General features: G+C 45.4%; 1 protein-coding gene across 1 annotated transcript in view; it reads left to right on the top strand.

Moving 5' to 3' along the window:
* Positions 1 to 10739: 10739 nt before the first annotated feature.
* The window catches only part of ITGB3 (integrin subunit beta 3), a 59643-nt gene continuing 48915 nt past the window's right edge, over positions 10740 to 21467 (top strand). The window contains exon 1 of the mRNA XM_065909084.1: positions 10740 to 10850. Coding sequence (XP_065765156.1) covers positions 10784 to 10850 — 67 coding nt within the window. The 5' untranslated portion in view covers positions 10740 to 10783. The remainder of the gene's footprint in view (positions 10851 to 21467) is intronic.

Genomic DNA, 21467 nt, shown 5'->3' with positions numbered 1-21467 from the left:
CTGGGCAGAAGAAAGCTCTAGAAAACTAGGATGCTCCCAGTCTGAAGGTACTACTTCAAAATCCTTAGAGTACTTAGGGAATGACTAGAGTGTAGGGTTTCCAAGGAAGAATCAAAGGGTCAGGAAGATAGATGAGTGGTGGTTGCAAGTAACTATCCACAGATGGGGAACACAGCCCTCAGGGTAATCATGGGTGCCTGAGCTCCAGAGGGGAGGAGAAGAGGGTGAGGGAGGAGAGGGAAGGAGGAGGGGGAACCCGGGAGGTCAAGGTGTTCTCCTGCCAGGGGTCCTGGTTGGAGCACCCTAGGTATGGGCTTTCCCCTTCCACTCCTTCCTCAGGCCCTGGGGCTCCCAAGTCCTTACTGCAGGCCTTATTGGGTTGGAAGCAGCCAGAGCCTTGGGGAAGTGAGGCGCGCTGCCGATCATACACCCAGCTCACAGTCATGCCTCTCTGTCTCATCCTTTCAGGGAAAAGCTGAATCCCAGGGGCTCTCTGTCCAACCCAGAACTTGGTCTAATGCCCAGGTTTTTCCGGTGTAGTTCTCATATCTCAGGAGTCAGGCGGGCATGGCTGGTAACTTCTTGTAATAGTTAAGACAGGAAGTGGTCAGGACCTGGAAATAGAGCTGGGCTAGGGAGTGGGAGGGTTAGGAAAAGGCTTTTTCTGGAGAAAATGTTCTGTGTGCCTTCTTGGGCTGGGAGCACAGAATTCCCGGTCTTGGCCTGGGCTGCAGGGACCCTCGGGGAAACTTCTTTATGGACCTCCCGATTTAATATTTTCCTTTATTCCAATAGGAATTTCTCGCATGAACATAGCAAGGCCCACTTGAAGCATTAGAGGGTATCGGGCAACCTGTAGCCCCACTTACAGTTAGGGAGACAGTGGGGCGTAGAGTCAGAGGGACCTGCTTCTCAGTGCTCCTTTTGTCGCTTACTACCTAGGCACTCTTTTTTTTAAAAAATAATAATTAGCTAGGCTTCCCTGGGTCTAATTGTGGCATTCGGGATCTAGTTACCTGACCAGGGATTGAACTCAGGCCCCCTGCATTGGGGGTGCAGAGTCCCAGCCAGTGGACCACCAGGGAAGTCACCCTAGGTGTTCTTCAGCTAGCTATCCCATTCCTCTGAGCCTCTGTTTTTTCACTTGTAAGATCAGGATTCCCATGCCTATTTTGTGCTGATTAAATAAAGTATGAAAAAATTCTTAGCATAGTATTTTGCATATAAAAATTACAAAATAAATGGGATCTAATATAATAACAATAATAATAATAATAATTGTTCTGTCACCCTACTTAACCTCAGCTTCTGTAAAATAAGTTATTATGAGGATTAAAGGAGATGATCAATATTTATAAAGAAAGTAGTGTATAAAAAGAAAGATATTTATTTATTTACCAAAGAAGTACTCTCAAATTCTAGTTCTTTTCCTTGGAGGAAAATCACACTTGGGGGAAAGGGCCTGGGTCAGCAGCTTGTGACAGTGAGGGGACATGGGGGTGGCGGGGAGAGGCCATTCTCTGGCTGGAGAAGACCTGGGGGGATAGCACTCCCTGTTGGGAGAAACTAGGTTGAGGGATTGGGGGGTGGATTAAGACAGGTTTGGGGGGACCCAGTGACTGGGCCCTGTTTCTTGGGGTGATGGTAAGGACCTGTGGATACTGTTGACGTTGGACCTTTCTGAGTCCCCAGTGGCCCAGAAGAAGGCCTCCTAGCCTCATGGATTAGGGCTTGACTCTAGGGCTCCCCTATCCCAAAGTGATAGTTCTTAATACATGGTCATAGACCATTTAAGAAACTAGTCAAACCTAAGGACTATTTCTGTAGAAAACACAAACTTTTGGCTATCAGAGGGAGTTCACAGATCTTTTGAAATTCATCCAAGGACTTGTGGTGAAGAAACAATGTCCCTGGCTTCAGAATAGCCCTGATGCTTTAGGTGTTGGCAAGAAGAGTGGTCCATGAACTTGGGACAATCTGAGACTTGTCCCAGCAACACTGATTATGCTAAAGATCTTCCAGAGGTTGGAATAGGTACAGGGCCCTGACCCAGGAGCTACATCAGGGGATGGTCAGTTTGACCAGCAAGGACCCTCCCCATAGCCTGTAACATCCCCCTGCCTCAATTAATCAGCTCACCTTAACTAGAGCCCAGGGGGCTAGTGACAAGCAGCAACTATGAAGCAGTGGGTATCTTGACTTGCAGAGAAAATTTAGGGAATTCAGCATAGATGAACTGATCCTAGGGGGAAGAAATAGCTCACATTTATTGAGGATGAGATGGCTAGGTAGCATCACCGACTCAATGGATAGGAACTTGAGCAAACTCTGGGTTAGGACTCGGCACTTTGACTGTGGTGGCCTGGGTTCAATCCCTTGTTGGGGAACTAAGATCCTACAAGCCACATGGGATGGCTGGAAAAAAAAGTCTGGAGCCCAGTTACAAGTTTGGATTCACTGAAGCAGGGCCCCAAGGAAGGTGACTGAGAATAGAAAGATACCCAAAGAGGAATTTGGGGCCAGAAGTCAAGCAGCAGCTCTGTTCATCACCCTGGCTTGGGGGTTGGATGGAGTAAGTATCTGGATTGGTCTGAGATGGGGTGTCAGCAGTCATATGATGCCTTCTGTGCTCACAGAGCTTGAACCCAGGCTTGGCCAGGTGGTACTTTGTATGATGAGTTGAGATAGAAAGTCCTTGGGCTCTTACTTGTCTGTTCAGCAGAGAAAGGTCTGGTTTATGTGAGAATGCACCCCAAGACAGAACTTGACTGTCTTAGGCCCAGTGGGGATCAAGTTTTGGGAGGGCAGGGCCTGGTGCTCTTCACTACAGCATTCTTAGTATGCTGACACACAGCAGGCACCTAATACATGCTTGTGAATGAATGTGAAATGCCAAGGCTGAGCTCATCCCTTCACAACTTTGATAAAAATCTACGGGTACTTTCCCATACAGCTCCCCAGAGCCTAGAAATTCCAAGTTCTATCATCATTAAGTCAGTGTGGACTCTGAAAACTCATTTCCTTAAAGCCAAAGGAACAGCCCTGTCATCTCTCTCTCTCAATGGACAGAAGAGCCTCTGCCAAACGTGTAGGAGGACAATACTGTGAACCAATACACTTACTCCACACTCAAGACTCCTTAACTACAGGAACAAATTTTTTAAAAAGTCATTTATTTATTTGACTGCTGTGGGATCTTTGTTGCAGCATGCAAACTCTTAGTTGTGGTACGCAGGATCTAGTTCCCTGACCAGGGATGGAATCCAGGACCATGGCTTTGGAAGCTCGGAGTGTTAGCCACTAGACCACCAGGGAAGTCCTCAGAGGAATGAATTTGCATTGATAGACCTACAATATCTCCACAAATAATAAGAACAATACAAACATACTTTTCTGTGTTTTTCAGATTCCAAAGGCTTTCATATCCCTGATTTCTAGAACCTCATAAACATGTGTGGGTGTTGGGAGTGAGTAGAGTGGGTTTGGGGGTGGGGAAAAGGGCAGGGAACAGTTATTTTTTATAGATAAGAAAAATGAATATTGGGAATTCCCTGATGATCCAGTGGTTAGGACTCAGTGCTTCATCAGCTTTGGTCCATGTGGGTGTGAGTTTGACCCCTCATCAGAGAACTCAGATCCCATCCCACAAGCTGAGAAGGAAGGCCAAAAAAAGAAAAAAGAAAGAAAAATGAGTATAGACAGGATTTGGAGCGTTTTTAGATCACTTAATCAGTAAGAAGTAGGGCAAGGATGTGAACCCAGGGACCTTCTGACTCTAAGTACAAAGAGGAAATAAACATGATCTTGAAGGAAAGAGATCCAGGAAATGGCCACAGAAGTGTTTCCTCCAACTTACAGTGGTGACAATGAGCAACTGGATGGAGTGGGGCTTCCCAAAGGGTTGACAAGAGCACAGGGCAAGGTTCCCTATCCTGGTGTCAGCCTGGCCAAGGTCACTCAAGGAACCAGATAACGCGACTCCTGCATCTTAAATGGATCTTGGGGATGATCTGCCTGCCATGCATTGGATAGCACTCCATGGTCCTATCCATTGTGGAATATGGCACTTGGATAAATCACGGAATAGACACAGATCTCCCAACATCACTGCTTGATTAACAATTTTTTTTTAACATTAACCATCAAGGGCTGCTAAGAAGATAAAAAGTAGGAAGAAATTATTTTATTTACCGAAGGCCTACTGAGTAATATAAAGATAAAAAGCAACTGCCCCTGTGCTCAAGGATCTCACTGTCTACCAGAGAGAGGTGATGGTGGGAGAGGCAGAGATGGATAAATAATCACGGAACTTCTGCTCCTGACTATGACGAAGTGACAGGTATAGAACTCACTCTCCCACGATAATCAAGAATATATTCAGGCAAAATATTTGAGAAACTGCTTTAGACATTGAATATGGCTAGCAGAATTATAATCCTTGTGGGAAGAGAAACACATGAGGTGAGGAGTTCTACATTTGCCTAGGAGCTTTTGGCCTGGGGGAGCAGTGGGAATGCTTCTGGAATGCAGTGGGAGAAAGTGAAAGTGAAGTTGCTCAGTCATGTCCGACTCTTTTTGACCCCATGGACTGTAGCCTACCAAGCTCCTCCATCCATGGGATTTTCCAGGCAAGAATACTGGAGTGGGTTGCCTTGTCCTTCTCCAGGGGATCTTCCCGACCCAGGGATCGAACCGGGTCTCCCGCATTGCAGGCAGACGCTTTAACCTCTGAGCCACCAGGAAAGCAGTGGGAGAAGGTGGAGTCTAATAAGGGCATGGTGATCTCACTGAGGTGAAAAGCATAGATTAGAGTTCAGGGCCTCTGAAGAAGCTGTAATTTGTGGGAAAGGCTTTTAGCGAGGGGGATACTGAACAGAGGGGTGCCCCAGAAGTCCGCATGGGTGATCTCTGCGGTCTTTGGACAAAGGCCGAGCTGCGCATGCGCATAGTGAGACCCTCTAAGGCTTAGCAGAGAGCAGCAGAGAGCTGAAGAGAACTCTAGAGGTGGCCCATGGCTTAGAGATGGAGTTCTAGCCCAGTCAGAATGAGAAGATCTCACTAAACAACTTGGTGATACAGCTTAGATGATACAGAACGTCCATACCTTAGGAGTAAGGACCACGTTCTACAGGCACATACACACAAACACACTCTCTAAGATTAAGGATAGAATTTGAAATGACCAGCCCTCCCTGAAAAAGAATAAAACCATCCTGTCAAAATAACCTGCCAGTAATTTGTCTAATAGAACTAAATTCAGTTCTCCTCAAAGGAAGACAACATAAACTCTGAAATGAATAAATCACAGTGCTAATATATAATCTAATATCACTATACATATGAAGAAGCAGAAACTTGGGACCCACCATTTTTCCAAAAGCAATAAAGAAATATAGTTCCTGAGATGAGCTAGAATTAGCAGACTGGAATTTTAGAATATTGGTTATAATCATGTCTATGGTTTTTCCAGTGGTCATGTATGGATGTGAGAGTTGGACGATAAAGAAAGCTAAGCACCAAAGAATTGATGCTTTTGAACTGTGGTGTTGCAGAAGACTCTTGAGAGTCCCTTGGACTGCAAGAGATCCAACCAGTCCATTTTAAAGGAAATCAGTCCTGAATATTCATTGGAAGGACTGATGCTGAAGTTGAAACTCCAATACTTTGGCCACCTGATGCGAAGAGTTGACTCATTTGAAAAGACCCTGATGCTGGGGAAGATTGAGGGCAGGAGGAGAAGGGGACGACAGAGGATGAGATGGCTGGATGGCATCACCGACTCAATGGACATGGGTTTGGGTGAACTCCGGGAGTTGGTGATGGACGGGGAGGCCTAGCGTGCTGCGGTTCATGGGGTCACAAAGAGTCGGACATGACTGAGCAACTGAACTGAACTGAAGGACATAAAGGAAAATATAGACATAATTATTGAAGATATGGGGAATCTCTACAGAGAAGGTGAAACTGTGAAAGAGAAGCATGGGAAAATTCTAGAACTTAAAACACAGTAGGCATAACAGCATAATAGAGACTGCAAAAGAAAGGGTTGGGAAACTTAAACAGAGATTACTATTTAATCAAAAAGCAAACAATAAAGTTATTTAAAAAACCTGGAGTCTCAGTGACCTGTGGGATAGTTTATTTTAGATAATATCTAAAATACGTATGGGCTTCTCTGGTGGCTCAGCGGTAAAGAATCTGCCTGCAATGCAGGAGAGGAAAGTTTGATCCGTGGGTCAGGATGACCCCTTGGGGAAGGAAATGGTAACCCACTCCAGTATTCTTGCCTGGGAAATCTCATGGACAGAGGAGCCTGGCAGGTTACAGTCCATAGGGTTGCAAAACAGTCGGACTCGACTTAGTGACCAAACAACAACAAAACATGCGTACCTGGAGTTTCAGAAGGCAAGGAGAGAGAGAATGGGCAGAAAAAGTATTGGAAGACATAATTGCTAAGGAGTTCCTATATTTGGTGAAAAATAAACCACTTACAATGTCTTCCCTGGTGGCTCAGACTGTAAAGCATCTGCCTGCAATGTGGGAGACCTGGGTTCGATCCCTGGGTCAGGAAGATCCCATGGAGAAGGAAATGGCAATCCACTCCAGTATTCTTGCCTGGAAAATCCCATGGATGTAGGAGCCTGATAGGCTACAGTCCATGGGGTCGCAAAGAGTTGGACACAACTGAACGATTTCTCTTTCTTTCTCTTTCTACATAAGGAGAAGAGGGAGGCAGAGGATGAGAAGGTTGAATAGCATCACCAATTCAATGGACGTGAACTTGGGTAAATTCTGGGAGAGAGTGAGGGACAGGGAAGCCTGGCATGCTGCAGTCCATGGGGTCATGAAGAGTCAGACATGACTTAGTGACTGAATAACAACAACAAAAACCATTCAAGAGTCCACTAACCTTAAGTTGGTGAAGAAGAAAAGCACCTATTCATCTTATAATCAAACTGCTAAAAAACTGATAAAGAGTTAACTCAAAAGCAACTAGAAACAAATCTGAGACAATCTGGGCAACAAAATAAGTTAGGATAGTTTTGTATTATAATTCATAGAATAAAATAAATATCCACAAATTCACACTGAATTTTAAAAATGAGAGAGAAGAGAGCAGGTCTTCCTTACTGTGGAATACTAATTTAACAGCTATAGAAGGAAAAAATGGAAATAAAAAAATCACTATTAATGAAATATCACACTAACTAATTAATTGCAATCAAGAACCATTGATGGATGCTGAAATTAGTGGGTGAAAGTAGGAAGAGAAACAGGATACTTGCATAGAATTGAAGTATCTTCCCAGAAAATATTGATTAATTACAAAGAGCAAAATCGTTCTTTTATAGTAAAGAAACCTGGCAGACATCACCTTCACCATGAGATCAAAGATAACATCATAAGCAGTAGGATTCATTGTTATGTCAAACATGACTTAATGATGAAACACCCGCCTCCCCCACACACATGCATACACACACACCGCCTGGTATAAGGTAATGACAAAGCACATATTTTTGTGATATTCTTGCTTAGAAAGCTTCAATACAATCATGAGAAAACTCCAGACAAACCCAGAGTGAGGGCCATACTACACCATGTGTGTGTGTTTAGTCACTCTCTCAGTCATGGCCAACTCCTTGTGACCCCATGGACTGTAGCCCACCAGGCTCCTCTGTCCAGGCGATGCTCCAGGCAAGAATACTACATCATAATTGGCCTAATAATTGACACAAAAATGTCAAGGTGATGAAAGAAAAGAAAGACTGAGAAAATGTCATAGATTGAAGGAGACTAAGGAAACATGGTAACAATACAATATGGGATGCTGGATTGGATCTTAGAACAGAAAAAGGATATTAGTGGAATATTGGCAAAATTCAAATATTGTGTCTAGATTAGTTAATAGCATCATACTGAGCTTTCTGTGTTCAATAATTGCAATATGGCAATACGAAATGTTGACTGTAGGAGAAACTGAGTGAAGAATAAAAGGGAACTGAATATTTCGAAACTCTTCTGTAAGTGTAAATGATTAAAAAAAAAAAAAAACCCAAAGGGAAAAGACAAGGAAACAAGAATGTATATGATGGGAATTCCTTGGTAGTCTAGTGGTTAAGACTCCATGCTTTCACTGATGAGAGCCCTAGTTTGATCCCTGGTTGGGGAACTAAAATTCCACACACCTCTTGCTGAAGCCAGAAAAATAAATAAATAAAATAAATGATGGCTGGCTTCTCATCAGAAACAGGGGAACCAGAAAACAGTGGGACAACATCTATAAAGTACTGAAAGAAAAAATTACCCTATTAACCTAAAAATCTCTATATAAGAAGTATCATTAAAAATGAGACAAATGAAAGTTGAGCATTTTGCTTTTTAGTCTCAAAGTCATGTCCAACTCTGCAACCCCATGCGCTGTAGCCCACCAGGCCTCCTCTGTCCATGGAATTCCTGGCAAGAACACCGGGGTGGTAGCCATTTTCTTCTCCTGGGGATCTTCCTGACCCAGGGATTGAACCTGGGTCTCTTGAGTCTCCTGCGTTTACAGGTAGATTCTTTACCACTGAGCATATTTATTGCCTTTAAAGTCTGCTAAAGATAGTTCTTCAGGCTGAAGGGATTGGAAACTTGGACAGCATATTTGCTGGAGAGGTGTCCACCCCAAGTGGTTGGTACCAGCAGTGTTAGGCTGGGGAGACACCTAGGTGAAGGGGAGATAGTTTATATACATGAGAATGAAGCAAATAAGTAAACATCTAGGTGGAGATGAAACCTGTGTGATCCAGATTTTGATCCACTGTTAAAACGGCGTCTGACCTAGATGCCTTCCAGCAGTTAGGAACAGCATATGGAGCTCAGGTCAGGAAGCCCAGTGACCCTTTGTGGGTGGCTCCTCCCCTGCCCCCTTGCAAATTACTAATGACACTTCTACTGATGTGTGCTCTTCTTTTTCCTAGTGTTTGGAAGGTCTGAAGAGGAAATGCCCATCTCTGCTGAGGGTGGGGCAGAAGGAAGGGGGGGGGGATCAGACATGGTTATATGGAAGAGGTGACATCTGAGATGCTCCGATAAGTGGAATTTTCCAGGTGGAAAGAGGAAGTAAGATCAGTCAGACAGACGGGCAAAGAGTGTTTGGGAATGTTACATATCATTTTGAGCTAGGATGGGAGGTGGAGCTGGAGACCTGAGGCAGGGCCAGTTTCCAGGTATCTTGTGCATCTCAGGAGAGGGCTTAGTGAAGCCCAAGGACAGCCTGGAAGGCTTTGGGGGAGCCCAACATCTGGAGAGATTCCAAATCCTGCCTGATGCCTCAGGGCTTTTTCTTTTCTTTTCTTCATTTTTAAAAATTTTGGGGCTGCTCTGGGTCACAGCTCTTTGTTGCTGAGTATGGCTATCCCAAGTTGCAGTTTTAGCAAGAGGGGGCTACTCTCTAGTTGCATTGTGTGGGGATCTCATTGTGGTGGCTTCTCCTGTTGCAGAACCAGCGCTCTAGGGTTCCAGGGCTGTCATTGCCGGGTACCATCTTAGCTGTATGTGGGAACTTGGTTCCTGGACCAGAGAACAAACCCAGGTCTCCTGCAATGGCAAGTGAAAGTCACTCAGTCATGTCTGACTCTTTGAGACCCCATGGACTGTATAGTCCATGGAATGGGGACTATACAGTTCATGGAATTCTCCAGGCAAGAATACTGGAATGGGTAGCGTTTCCTTTCTCCAGGGGATCTTCCCAACCCAGGGTTTGAACTCAGGTCTCCCACCTTGCAGGCGGATTCTACATCAGTTGAACCACCAGGGAAGGCCCTGCATTGGCAAGCCGATTCCCAACCACTGGACCACCAGGGAAGTCCTCAAGCCTTGTTTTTCATTATCCTTAGAGCTTCCTATGGAGGCAGCCTGCACCAGCCCCTATCTGTGGTGGGCTCCTGCTCACAGTCCCAGCGCTGTCGCCTTTGAGCTTCCCGAAGTTTCTAGTTTGTGGAGGACGCAGAGACCCCTAAGTAGGGATCCAGGCAGGCAGGAGGCTTTGAAGAGAATGAGATAAAGCTCTAAAACCTGTGAGTTTGAGTGCAGGCAGTATGTTGACTGTCTTGAAATGTTTATCAGATGCTGTGCTTACTCCGCGCAAGCACCTGTTTGCAGAGAAAGGTCCTTTATGCACATCGAGTGCTTACACAAGCTTGAGATGCGGTCTTGTCTTCAAGAGGCTTACTGTTTACTGGAAAACCAAACTAATCCAAGATAAATATTAGTGAATAACAAAGGACTAAACAGGTGCCTGGCACAGAGTAGGCGTTCAGCAGGTTTGTCAATTAAATGAATGAACGTATCAATGACCAAAAGTCAAGGTACAGAGGGCAGGTGCCCGAGGACCTCGAGGGAAAGAGAAAGCCGTGTGGGTGTCTCCGAAGAGAGGCACAGGTTCCTGGCTTTTCTAAGCATACCAAGTGCCCGATGCGGACCCTGGGGCCAGGATGTCCCCGGAGGATGCGCCCTCGACCTCCCTGGGGTCCCAGTCTTGCCTTGCGTACCCGCAGGCGATCCTCGCGGGCTGAGCCGCAGCGGCAGAGAGGAGCGGTGGTTTCCCACTTTCCGCCCTGCGGTGGAGGGTCCGCAGAAAGGCCGGAGGGGAGGGAGCATCAGTCCACGGCCCGCCCCGTTGCGTCCCACCCACCGCGTCCCCTCCCCTCCGGCCCCGGGAAAAGCGGCCGCGGGCGCCGCCGCTCGCTGTGGGGCGGGAGGACGCTGCCGAGAGGGAGCGCGGCGGCGGGCGGACGAGATGCGAGCGCGGCGACTCTGGGCCGCGGTGCTGATGGTGGGGGCGCTGGCGGGCGTCGGCGTCGGAGGTGAGTGGGGCTCCCGCGCGGTGGGGACCCGGGTGAGCCGCGCCGCGCGTCCTGCCGCAGCGGAGTGTACAGAGCAGACGAGGAGCGGGGAAGCCGGTCGGGTGGGTCCTGCGCCCCTGCGCTCAGAGTGCGCGGGGCCAGGCTGGAGCCGTCTGAGCGGGGAGCTGGGGACCTTCCGAGCTCCGCTGCGGTCCGGGCGAGCCCCTACCTAGGGGCAAGTCCACCGGGACACCCAACTAACTCGTAAGCCGAGTTAGGCGCCTGTCCCGGGCGATCTCCACGTGAGCGGCGCGGTGGGCGCATCTCTGAGCCCGGAGTTCAGTCCCGGCTGCGCGCCTCGCAGGTGGTCCCGGCCGTGCGAAGGCAGAGTGGCTCCCGGAGTCCGGGCGAGCTTCCCGGGGCTGTTCCCTCGCGTTGGCAGAGGGATGCGGTTGTCGCTTCTCAAACGAGAGCGTGCGCGCGCAGACTTACCGGTTACTCATTTCTCTTTCTCTTTGTGTACACGTTCTCCCAAGTTTTTGTCTGTTTAGTTTTTACTTGGAGGCTCCCCGCGGGAGCGATTCGGAGGAGGACGAGGGCTCTACCTCCTACAGTGTCCTAGGGTGGCGGCAGTAGCCTCCGCTTCCGGGACAAGCCCAGCATCCGAACACTCTCCACTGCGTGCGCACGGCCACGCCAGGGGTCCCCGGAGCTGGCTTGGCTCCTGGCTTTGTCTCTCTTGCTGCCGCACGCGCACTGTCAGCTGCCAAGGCAGCTGGCACTCGGCCTCATTGGTGCTGGGAGGGGCACAGCCCAGGTTGCTGTTTCTGGTACTCGGGTGACCCTCCTAGGGAGAACTCTGTCTCTTGGTCCACTGCGGCGTTTCTCTGCAGAGGACGCACAAGTGTGCACATACCTACTTTTAGTGAAAAGAGTAGTACTCATGATAAGTAGTACTCCCTATGGCTCCGTTGGCTAAGAATCCGCCTGCCATGCGGGACACCCCGATTCGATTCCTGGGTCTTGAAGATCCGCTGGAGAAGGGACAGGCTACTCACTCCACTTGTGGCTCAGCGGGTAAAGAATCTGCCTGCAATGTGGGAGACCTGGTTTCCATCCCTGTGTTGGGAAGATCCCCTGGAGAAGGGAAAGGCTACCCACTCCAGTATTCTGGCCTGGAGAATTCCATGGACTGTATGGTCCATGAGGTTGCAAATAGTCGGACAGGACTCAGTGACTTTCAATTTCACTTTTTCATGGTAAGACAACTTAGATTCTACAGAAGATTAAGACTTATTGCTAAATCTGTCAGGAAATACTTGATGACTTCCTTTAAGACTCCTGTAGGTGTAACAGATTGTCCAGGATAGGGCTGGACCAGAAGATTGCTGGTCCAGGAAGTTCCCCATCTGCGAGGTGTGGCCAAAACAACCCACAAAAACAAACAAACAAAACAAAAACAACAAAAATCAAAAACAAAGGACAAAAGATCGTGGACTCTAGACAAGACCTCCAAAGTAATAAACCCCCAGTAATAGTGACTTTCTCAATGTCTCAGTGGGTAAAGAATACACCTGCAATGCAGGAGACAAAGGAGATTCAGGTTTGGTCCCTGGGTTGGGTAGATTCCCCTGGAGATGGAAATGACATCCCACTTTAGTATTCTTGCCTGAAAAATCCCATGGACAGAGGAGCCTGGCAGGCTATAGTCCAAAGGTTGCAAAGAGTCAGACACAACTGAACAGAATAGAGAGCAAAAGCAGTTTCAGTTATATTTCACACCCCCCTCACTCCAGTGTTTATTACTGGGTTGCAGGGATCATCAGATCCCTGGGAGGCAGATATAGGATGAAAGTAGAGAGAGCTCTGTTGGAACCCAGTGTCAAAGGGACATAGACTGGATGGGGATGTCACAGAAAGGCTGTCCCAGCGTGGGATAGTCTGGTAAGGGGAGAAGAGAGGTTGGTTGGTGGTAGACTTGAGTTTTGGAATTCATGTGCAAAGATGATCTTTTTGACTTCATTCAAGAAATATTGGGTTTTGTGGCTTCCCCAAATATGGGTCTTTATTTTAACCCAAGACCTACTGAGTAACAGGTTTGTTTTCTATCTAATTTGATTAGTTCTGAGCTGAGGTGCTGATTTCTCCTCCTGAATTTATAATCTAAAACTCTCCAGCTGAAAGGAACTCTCAGCACCTGGAGAGACATAGCAGGGGGCTTTTTGGCTGGGGAAAGGAACAGCTGTGGTTTGAATGTGTGCGTGCTAAGTCACTTCAGTCATGTCTGACTCTGCGACTCTATGGACTGTAGCCCGTCAGGCTCCTCTGTCCATGGGATTCTCCAGGTAAGAATACTGGAGTGGGTTGCCATGCCCTCCTCCAGGGGATCTTCTTGACCCATGGATCAAACCTACATCTCTTGCACCTCCTACCTTGGCAGGTGAGTTGTTTACCTTTAATGCCACTTGGGAAGCCCAGCTATGGTTTAAAGCCAATCAAATGTGGGTTTAAGTCTTCTTTTTTAAGCATTTTATTTGTATTGGAGTATAGCTGCTTAACAATGTTGTGATGGTTTCAAATGGACAGCAAAGGAACTCAAATGTATACATGTATCCATTTCCCCCCAAACTCCCCTCTCATCCAGGCTGCCACTGGATGTGGGTGTAGTTCTTAATTTTGCCTCAGTATCTGTTTTACCTTGGGCAAGTGACTTAATCTCTTAGGTCCTCTGTTTCCTCCTCTATAGAGTGGAGGAATTAGTACTTCTACGATTGTACCAATTAAATGAAATAAAGGCACAAAATAAGTTTTCAATGGTAACCACTCCTGTTGTTATTTTTCTTGTCGGTGGTAACTACAGTGTTTTGGAGGTTAGACTGTTAGTGCTTCATCCATGCATAAAATTCAAGTTCCTAGAATGAGACCCATGGGGTCCCTCTTCCCACACTTATGTGATAGGGGCTAAGTCGCTTTGATCATGTCCGACTCTTTGCAACCTTATGACTATAGCCTGCCAAGTTCCTCTGTCTATGGAATTCTCCAGGCAAGAATACTGAAGTGCATTGCTATGCCCTCCTCCAGGGACTCTTCCCTACTTCAGCCCATTCTCATTGGTATATCTCAGCCACTCTGACCCAGCAAGAGCTCACACAAGAGCCCAAGGGGGAGTGGGGGTCTCTCCTCATACATTTGCTTTATCCACAAGAAAACTTCAAGTCCTGTCCTTGGGAACAGAGGAAAGTAAAATACATTCACAGGAATTGAGAAGGATGCGTCTACTTTCTTCAGTACTCTATGTGCAGTGGTTGGAACATAGGTGCAAAATATATACCTGTGGAGAGGCATCTTGAGGAGATATGCCTCACCTTAAGATATCCAATATTTGAATATCTGCATTCATTCATAGATGATCCTCAAATGCTCCCTCTGGGCATTGTGGAGGATATTAAAATACAGTCGAGACCATGAGTTCTTTGGGCACTTGGACCCCAACACTCTTGTGCCATTTAGACCTCTGCTCTGAAGGTCCTGGAAACTCAGAGGATCTTCTGTGAAGTGTCTGCCTTTGTCCCTGTCTTCTGGGAGAATATGCATGGGAGGGCAACATTCTCCTTTCCACCTTTCAAAATTGTGAGTGTGAGTGGCCGAGGTCTCCTGGGGACAGCATAAATGAGACAAGGAGGCAGAATGAGGAGGGGGAGTTAGGATAGGACTCGGACTTTCCTAGTAGAAATTCCTCCTCTGCAACTCCCCACCCAACTCAGGATCTCTGGTTATCATTCCCTCCCAGACCCAAGACTCCTGTCCTTTTTGGCAGGAATAGGCAGGAAGCATGCCTGCAGGAACCACAACTCATGAATCAGCAGACAGATAATTAACTGGGGGGATGACTGAGCAGCTTCGGGATCGACTGCTTAGTTTGACCCATCCCCCTCTGCTGCCCACAGAGCTGGCCTGCTGCTTCACTCCTGCCCCCAGGCCCTTTCTGAGTGGAATGGTTGTCGTGGCTGATGGAGCTCAGGTCACGAGTGGAAAAGCAAGTGGAAGCAGAGGAATGAGGCTGCCTGTCCTTCCTGGGAGTAAACTGCTGGTGTTTTTTTAAAGGGGAGACTCTGCAGCAAAGAATTTATAAAATCTGCCTTCTCTCCATGCACAGTATCACCAGGAACACTCTTTTTTTTTTAAATTAAAGTATAATTTATGTACAGTGAAGTGTGTTCTTTGTAGGTGTTCAGTTCTATGCGTTTTGACAAACACACACAGTCAAGTGACCTTTCCGAGTGGCTCAGTGGTGAAGAATTCGTCTGCCTGTGCAGGAGACGCAGGAGACTCTGGTGCGATCCCTGGGTCCAGAAGATCCCCTGGAGTAGGCAATGGCAACCCATTCCAGTATTCTTGGCTGGGAAGTCCCGTGGACAGAGGGGCCTGGCGGGTTACGTTACAGGGGTTGCAAAGAATCTGACGCGCCTGAGTGACATGCACGCACCAGAGCGGTGGGGGAGTGTGGTGTCTCCTGCTAGGACTCCTACAGGTTCAGAACAGACCACACTCTCTCCTGGGAGTTTCCTGAGGACTGTGGGAATGAATGGGCTGGACCGAGTTTCTTCTGGAGTTCCCCTTGAGCTTTGGGATTCCAAGAGGTTACCAGGTTTTGATGCTGAAGGTCCTCATTTGTATAGAGCCTGGCATGCTCTGGGGAACCTACATTTAAATGAATGCAAATCTAGAGACTGAGGCAGAACAGAGGATATGTAAAAATAGCTTTATATATATATATATATATATATATATACATATACATATATATTTTTTTAGCTTATAAAAATAATTCAGCTTTTTGTGGGGGAAAAAAAATAAGTCAGTGGAGTTCCCTGTCCATCTAGTGGCTAGGACTCAGGGCTTTCATGGCGATGGTCCAGGTTTAATCCCTTGTCAGAGAACTAAGATCCTGCAGACCTCGCTCCCTGACCAAAAAATAAATTAAAAAAATCAAGCAGTGCAAAAATAGAATAATGTAAAAAGTACAAGTCCCTTGTAGTCTTGTCCTTAAAGATAACCACTTAAAAATTTTTTTTGAATTATAGTTTTTTTATTTTTGAAATTATGAAATTATGATAACATATTTATAGGAGACTTGGAAAATAGAACAAGGTTACATATAGTTCCACTGTATATTGCACTTATTTTTTAAGTAGATAAATTAAGATTTTTAGTTGGAGTTTCATATCAAACTCTCAAAAATTAGTAGAATGAATAAACAGAGAAGTTGAAGTCGACTTGAAAAGCCCTATGAACCAATTCAACATAATTAAGATTTATACAGACAGAAAAAAACAGAATTCTGTAAAGCAATTATCCTTCAATTAAAAATAAATACATTTTAAAAATTAAAAAAAAATTTATACAATTTTCACACAACAGCAGGGTACAAATTCTAGTCAAGTTCCCATAGACTATAAACCAGGAGACACTGAAACATATCTAGAGACATAAGATCAGGTACAAACATTTCAGGTCTTAAAGTGTTGAAATCATACAGAGTCTGTTCTTTTATTAGTGTAGAATTATGTTAGAGATCAATATCAAGAGATATTTGAAGATAGCCCACATGTTTTCAAGCACAGTGTGACATTTTCCAAGAGAGATCTTTGACTTAGCTATTGAAAGCTTCAATAAAGTTAGGAGACTAAGAGACACAGAGGGTGACTGCAGAGAAGCAAGCATTTAAATGAGAAATTAATATCAAAGATACTTTAAAAATCCTATGTATTTGGAAATTAAATGTCCACTTTTAAATGATGGGTGTAAGGTAACCACTGTTGACAGTTACTCCAGAATTCTTTCCTATGTGTATGGAAATTTTATTTCCATAAATAAATTTTTAAGGAAATATTTTCCCATGTATATTTCCACTGTATATAATTATTTATCTTTGTTGTTGTTTCTCAAGCAGAATCATTCACAATAGCATTATTGTCACTTAATAATATACCATGGACATCTTTTTATATCAGTTTATGGCTTTCTATTACTGTTTATTCCAAGAGCTGTCATTCTAGACCAAAGGCATATTATTATATGGATATATCTGAATTTTCTTAACCAAGACCCTGTTGGTAGTCATTGGGATCACCCCTAATTATCTGCTACTACAGATAAAGCTGCAGGGGACATCCTTGTTCATTATTATTCACCTTTGGAACTAAAACTCCTGGGTCAAAGGACATGAATATTTTAAATTTAAATTTTTATAGCTTTTCCAAATTGTCCTCAAAATGGTGGGACCAATTTGCCTTCCTACCAAGAGAGACTGGCAGCAAGGGCTGGTGGCACCAGATATGAGCAGCAGATATAACCACAAGATGTGAGCTGGAGGAAGAAAAGTAATGAAACTGAACCATCAAATGCCAAGTGAAGTGAAGTGAAAGTCATTCAGTCATGTCTAACTTTTTGTGTCCCCATGGACTATACAGTTCATAGAATTTTTCAGGCTAGAATACTGGAGTGGGTAGCCTTTCCCTTCTCCAGGGGATCTTCCTGACCCAGGGATCAAACCCACATCTCCCACATTGCAGGAGGATTCTTTACCAGCTGAGCCAACTAGGGAAGCTAAGGAGGTCACCAAAAGGGCACTGCGTGGCTGGGCCTCAAACAGAGCTTGGTACAGGCTTGCCTCTTTTCTATATTGAGTGAGTCAGATGGGAGGTGGGTCTTGTGCTGATAAATTTTTCCAGAACTTGAAATGCAGCATTTGAATGAAATGTTAGTTAGTTAGAACATTAGGAAGAAATAGACATGTGTATAAAATTAGAGGGATCTTGGGCCCTGGGATGCTAGGCTTCCTAGAGTATTAGCCTACTGATATTTTCTGCCAGGAAGATATACTTTCAGGGCTGCTTGCACTGTGAAAATCACTAATTTAGTCCTGCTTGTTTTATGAAGCAGAAAGGGAGGTCCTGAGAGGCGAAGTGACTTGTTCAAGATCATACAGCTAGCTTAGTGGCATTGGAGAAGTCTAGCCCTGAGGGCATCTGTCTACTGGTCTGTGATTCTTCACTGTATCCCATAGAGACCAAGGGCCGTTTCTCATCTGCCCCTGAGGTGGGTGCAGAATGTGTGGGGATGGGCATTCCTAGTGCAGGAAGTGATTGGTATGAAAGTAAGGAGGAAGGAAACCAACATTTACTGAGCATCCACTAATTTTTTTTTCTATTTTTAAAATTGGAGTATAATTGCTTTACATTGTTGAGTTAGTTTCTGCTATGTGACGAAGTGAATCAGCTATATATATACATATATCCCTTCCCCCTTGAGCCTCCCTCCCAACCCATCCCATCCCTTTAGGTCATCACAGAGTGCTGAGCTGAGCTCCCTGTGCTATACATGGCTTCCCACTGGCTATCCAATTTACACATGGTAGTGTGGGTCGGGAAGATCCCCTGGAGAAGGAAATGCCAACCTGCTCAAGTACTCTTGCCTGGAGAATCCCATGTACAGAGGAGCCTGGTGGGCTACAGTCCATGGGATCACATAAGAGTTGGACATAACGTAACAACTGGACAACAACAACAGCTAAGTGTATATATGTCAATGGTCTTCTCAATTCATCCTCTCGCTTCCCTGCTGTGTCCGCAAATCTTTTCTCCATGTCTGTGCCTGAGCATCCACTATTGATGGTTCATATTATCTCATTTCATCCTAATGACTCTTGAAGTATTATGCCCATATTTGGGAGTGTGGGGGAAAGGAAGCAGTTGTTGAGGGTCACAGTGCTTGGCTGATGTGGTTGGGTTAGACCTGTTAAACACAAGGGAACAATGATAAGTTCTTGAACAGGGATGTGACAGAGCCTCAGAGTCACTGGACCTTAGAGAGAGCACCAGAGAGACGAGAGGATGTGCTTGAGGTCACAGAGCCAGTGGAGTGGTTAAAGGTCTCCTGCCTGCTGTCTGCATGCTTCTCTCACCACATCCACTGTTAGACAATAATAACCTTCATTGTTTTTTAAATTGGGGTTTAGTTGCTTTACAGTGTTGTGTTAATTTCTGCTGTAGAGCAAAGTGAATCAGCTATACACATACATGTATCTTCTCTTTGTCACACACACACACAAAATGTTCATTGTTTTCTCCTCCTGCCCTCAGGGTGTTTTCCAGGGGTCGGGTGTTAATTTTAGATGGCAATTACATGCAAGACAGGACTCTGTCCTTTTTATGCGGTGTTCAACGCATGGCTATCTGATTATACCAGTTGGAGATGATAACCTGACATGATGTGGCTTCACTTATAAGGACGGGGACTACGGCTGAAGAAGGGTCAGCGAAAGGGCAAGGCCCTGTTCAAGTTAACACGTTTGAACTTTGTCCAAGGGGATCCACTTGCTCATGGCAAAATCTTTCCTATTTTTGGGTCTTGCCCCTTGTGCCATTGGATCAGCAAATCCTCAGAGTACATCTAGGGCCTAACCACGCCATGAACACCACTACCATCCAAATCCAATCCACTGCCCTTTGCTGCCTGGATTACTATTTTAAAATTTTTTAAATTTATTTAATTTTGGCTGCACTGGGTCTTTGCTGCTGCAAGCAGGCTTTCTCTAGTTGCAGCCCGTGGGGCTACTCTTTGTTGAGATGCATGGCCTTCTCGTGGCGGTGGCTTCTTTTGTCGCGAAGCACAGGCTCTAGGCACATGGGCTCAGTAGTTGTGGCAGCAGGCTTAGTCGTCCTGAGGCATACGGGATCTTCCTGGATTAGGGATCGAACCTGTGTCCCAGCATTGGCTGGTGGGTTCTTAACCAGTGGAGCACCAGGTAAGTCCAGATGCCTGAATTATTGTAATGCATCCTGACTGGTCTCTTTCTGGTCTTGCTCCCCTACTGTCTGCCCTCCTTTCAGTGGCCACGATGATCTTTTTCTGCTCATCTCTGCTCACAGTCCGACAATGGCTTCCCACCACATGGAAAATGATGACCACACTCTGTTACCGTGGGGGCCGCTTCCCAGTATTATGGTTCCTGACTGCATTTCCAGCCACCTCTCCACCTAGCTCCTCTTCCCTCTCTCTCCCTACTCTTTCTTAAAGAGGCTGAGGTTCATCTAGCTGTTGTGGGTTTTTTCTGGAGTACTTGTCCTCTAGATCTTCCTGTGAGTCACACCTTCCTGATTTTGAAATGTCACTCAGAGAGGCCTTTCTTGACTTTTTTAAAAGAATTATTTATCTATTTAGCTGCATCAGGTCTTAGTTGCAGCACTCAGAATCCTCTTTGCATCATGTGGAACTTTTCCTTGTAGTGCCCTGGCTTAGTTTATCCTGTAGCATGTAGGATCTTAGTTTCCAGATCAAGGATTGAACTTGAGCCTCCTGCATTGCCAGGTGGATTCTTAACCATTGGACCACCAGAGAAGTCCCTTGACCACTTGATATCCTCCCCCACTGATGCTTTATCCTGCCCTATTTTCTTTTTTAATAATAAATTTATTTACTTTTAATCGAAGGATAATTGCTTCACAACATTGTGTCGGCCTCTGCCACAGATCATTATGAGTCAGCCCTTGTCTGTTTTCTTAATGCATTTGAAATTGTACTTTCCGTTTGTGTATGTTTTGGTTTTCTGTTGAGCATGTTTGATTTTCTAAACTCCAGGAGAGTAGGGAGGTTGTGTATTTCATCAGTGTGCCTCCAGTACTTAGCAAAGTGCTGGATACAGATGCAATGAGTTTTTGTTGGGTATGAGTGAATAAATGGCAACATCATTGATACATCTTAGTAGAAAAGTATATAAGTCAAATGACCACTTTTCTGTTATCCATAAGTGGATTGACCATTGCAAAATGTTCAGTCTCGGCTAGTTTTTCTCAATCATGCAAAATATTTCAGGTCAGTGCTTCTCAAAATCATGTCATATATGCTACAGAAATGCAAATCCATTTTACATTAGCTTCTTAGGGCTGCTGTAACTGGGTGACTTAAAACAACAGAAGTTTATTCTCTAGAGGTTAGAAATCCGAAATCAGGGTGTCAGCAGGGCCATGCTCCCTCTGAGACACTGGGATGGACTCTTTCCTGGTATCTTCCTAGCTTTTGGTGATAGTTGGCAATGCTTGATATTTCTTGTCTTCCAGCTATATCACTCCAACCTCTGTCTCTGTCTTCATGTGGCGGGATTCTATGTCTGCACCTGACATTTTCCTCTTATGAGGACATCAGTCATATTGGTTTAGTGTCCACCTTCATGACCTCATTTTGATTACATATGCAAAGACCTTTTTTCTAAATAAAGTCATAGTCATAGGGCCTGGGAATTAGGACTTCAATATGTCTTTTGTGAGGATGTAATTCAGTCTATATAACACATTTTAATATTGGTTAAGACAAATTGTACACAAATGCCTTCAGATGTTAAGTACCATATTTAATTGTCTCAGATACACTTAAAAAAAAATTGGAAAATCTCTGAAATCAGGATACTTTCTGTATGGTTGGGCTTCCCAGGTGGCTCAGTGGTAAAGAATCTGCCTGCCAGTGCAGGAGATACAGGTTCGATGCCTGGGTCAGAAAGTTCCTCTGGAGTAGGAAAAGGCAACCCACTCCAGTACTCTTGCCTGGGAAGTCCCAAGAACAGAGAAGCATGGTGGGCTA

Source organism: Muntiacus reevesi, chromosome 18, assembly GCF_963930625.1.
Source record: "Muntiacus reevesi chromosome 18, mMunRee1.1, whole genome shotgun sequence".
In the NCBI taxonomy this organism is placed as follows: domain Eukaryota; kingdom Metazoa; phylum Chordata; class Mammalia; order Artiodactyla; family Cervidae; genus Muntiacus; species Muntiacus reevesi.
The sequence above is the reverse complement of the archived record's forward strand: the minus strand, read 5'-3'. Positions and strand labels throughout refer to the sequence as shown.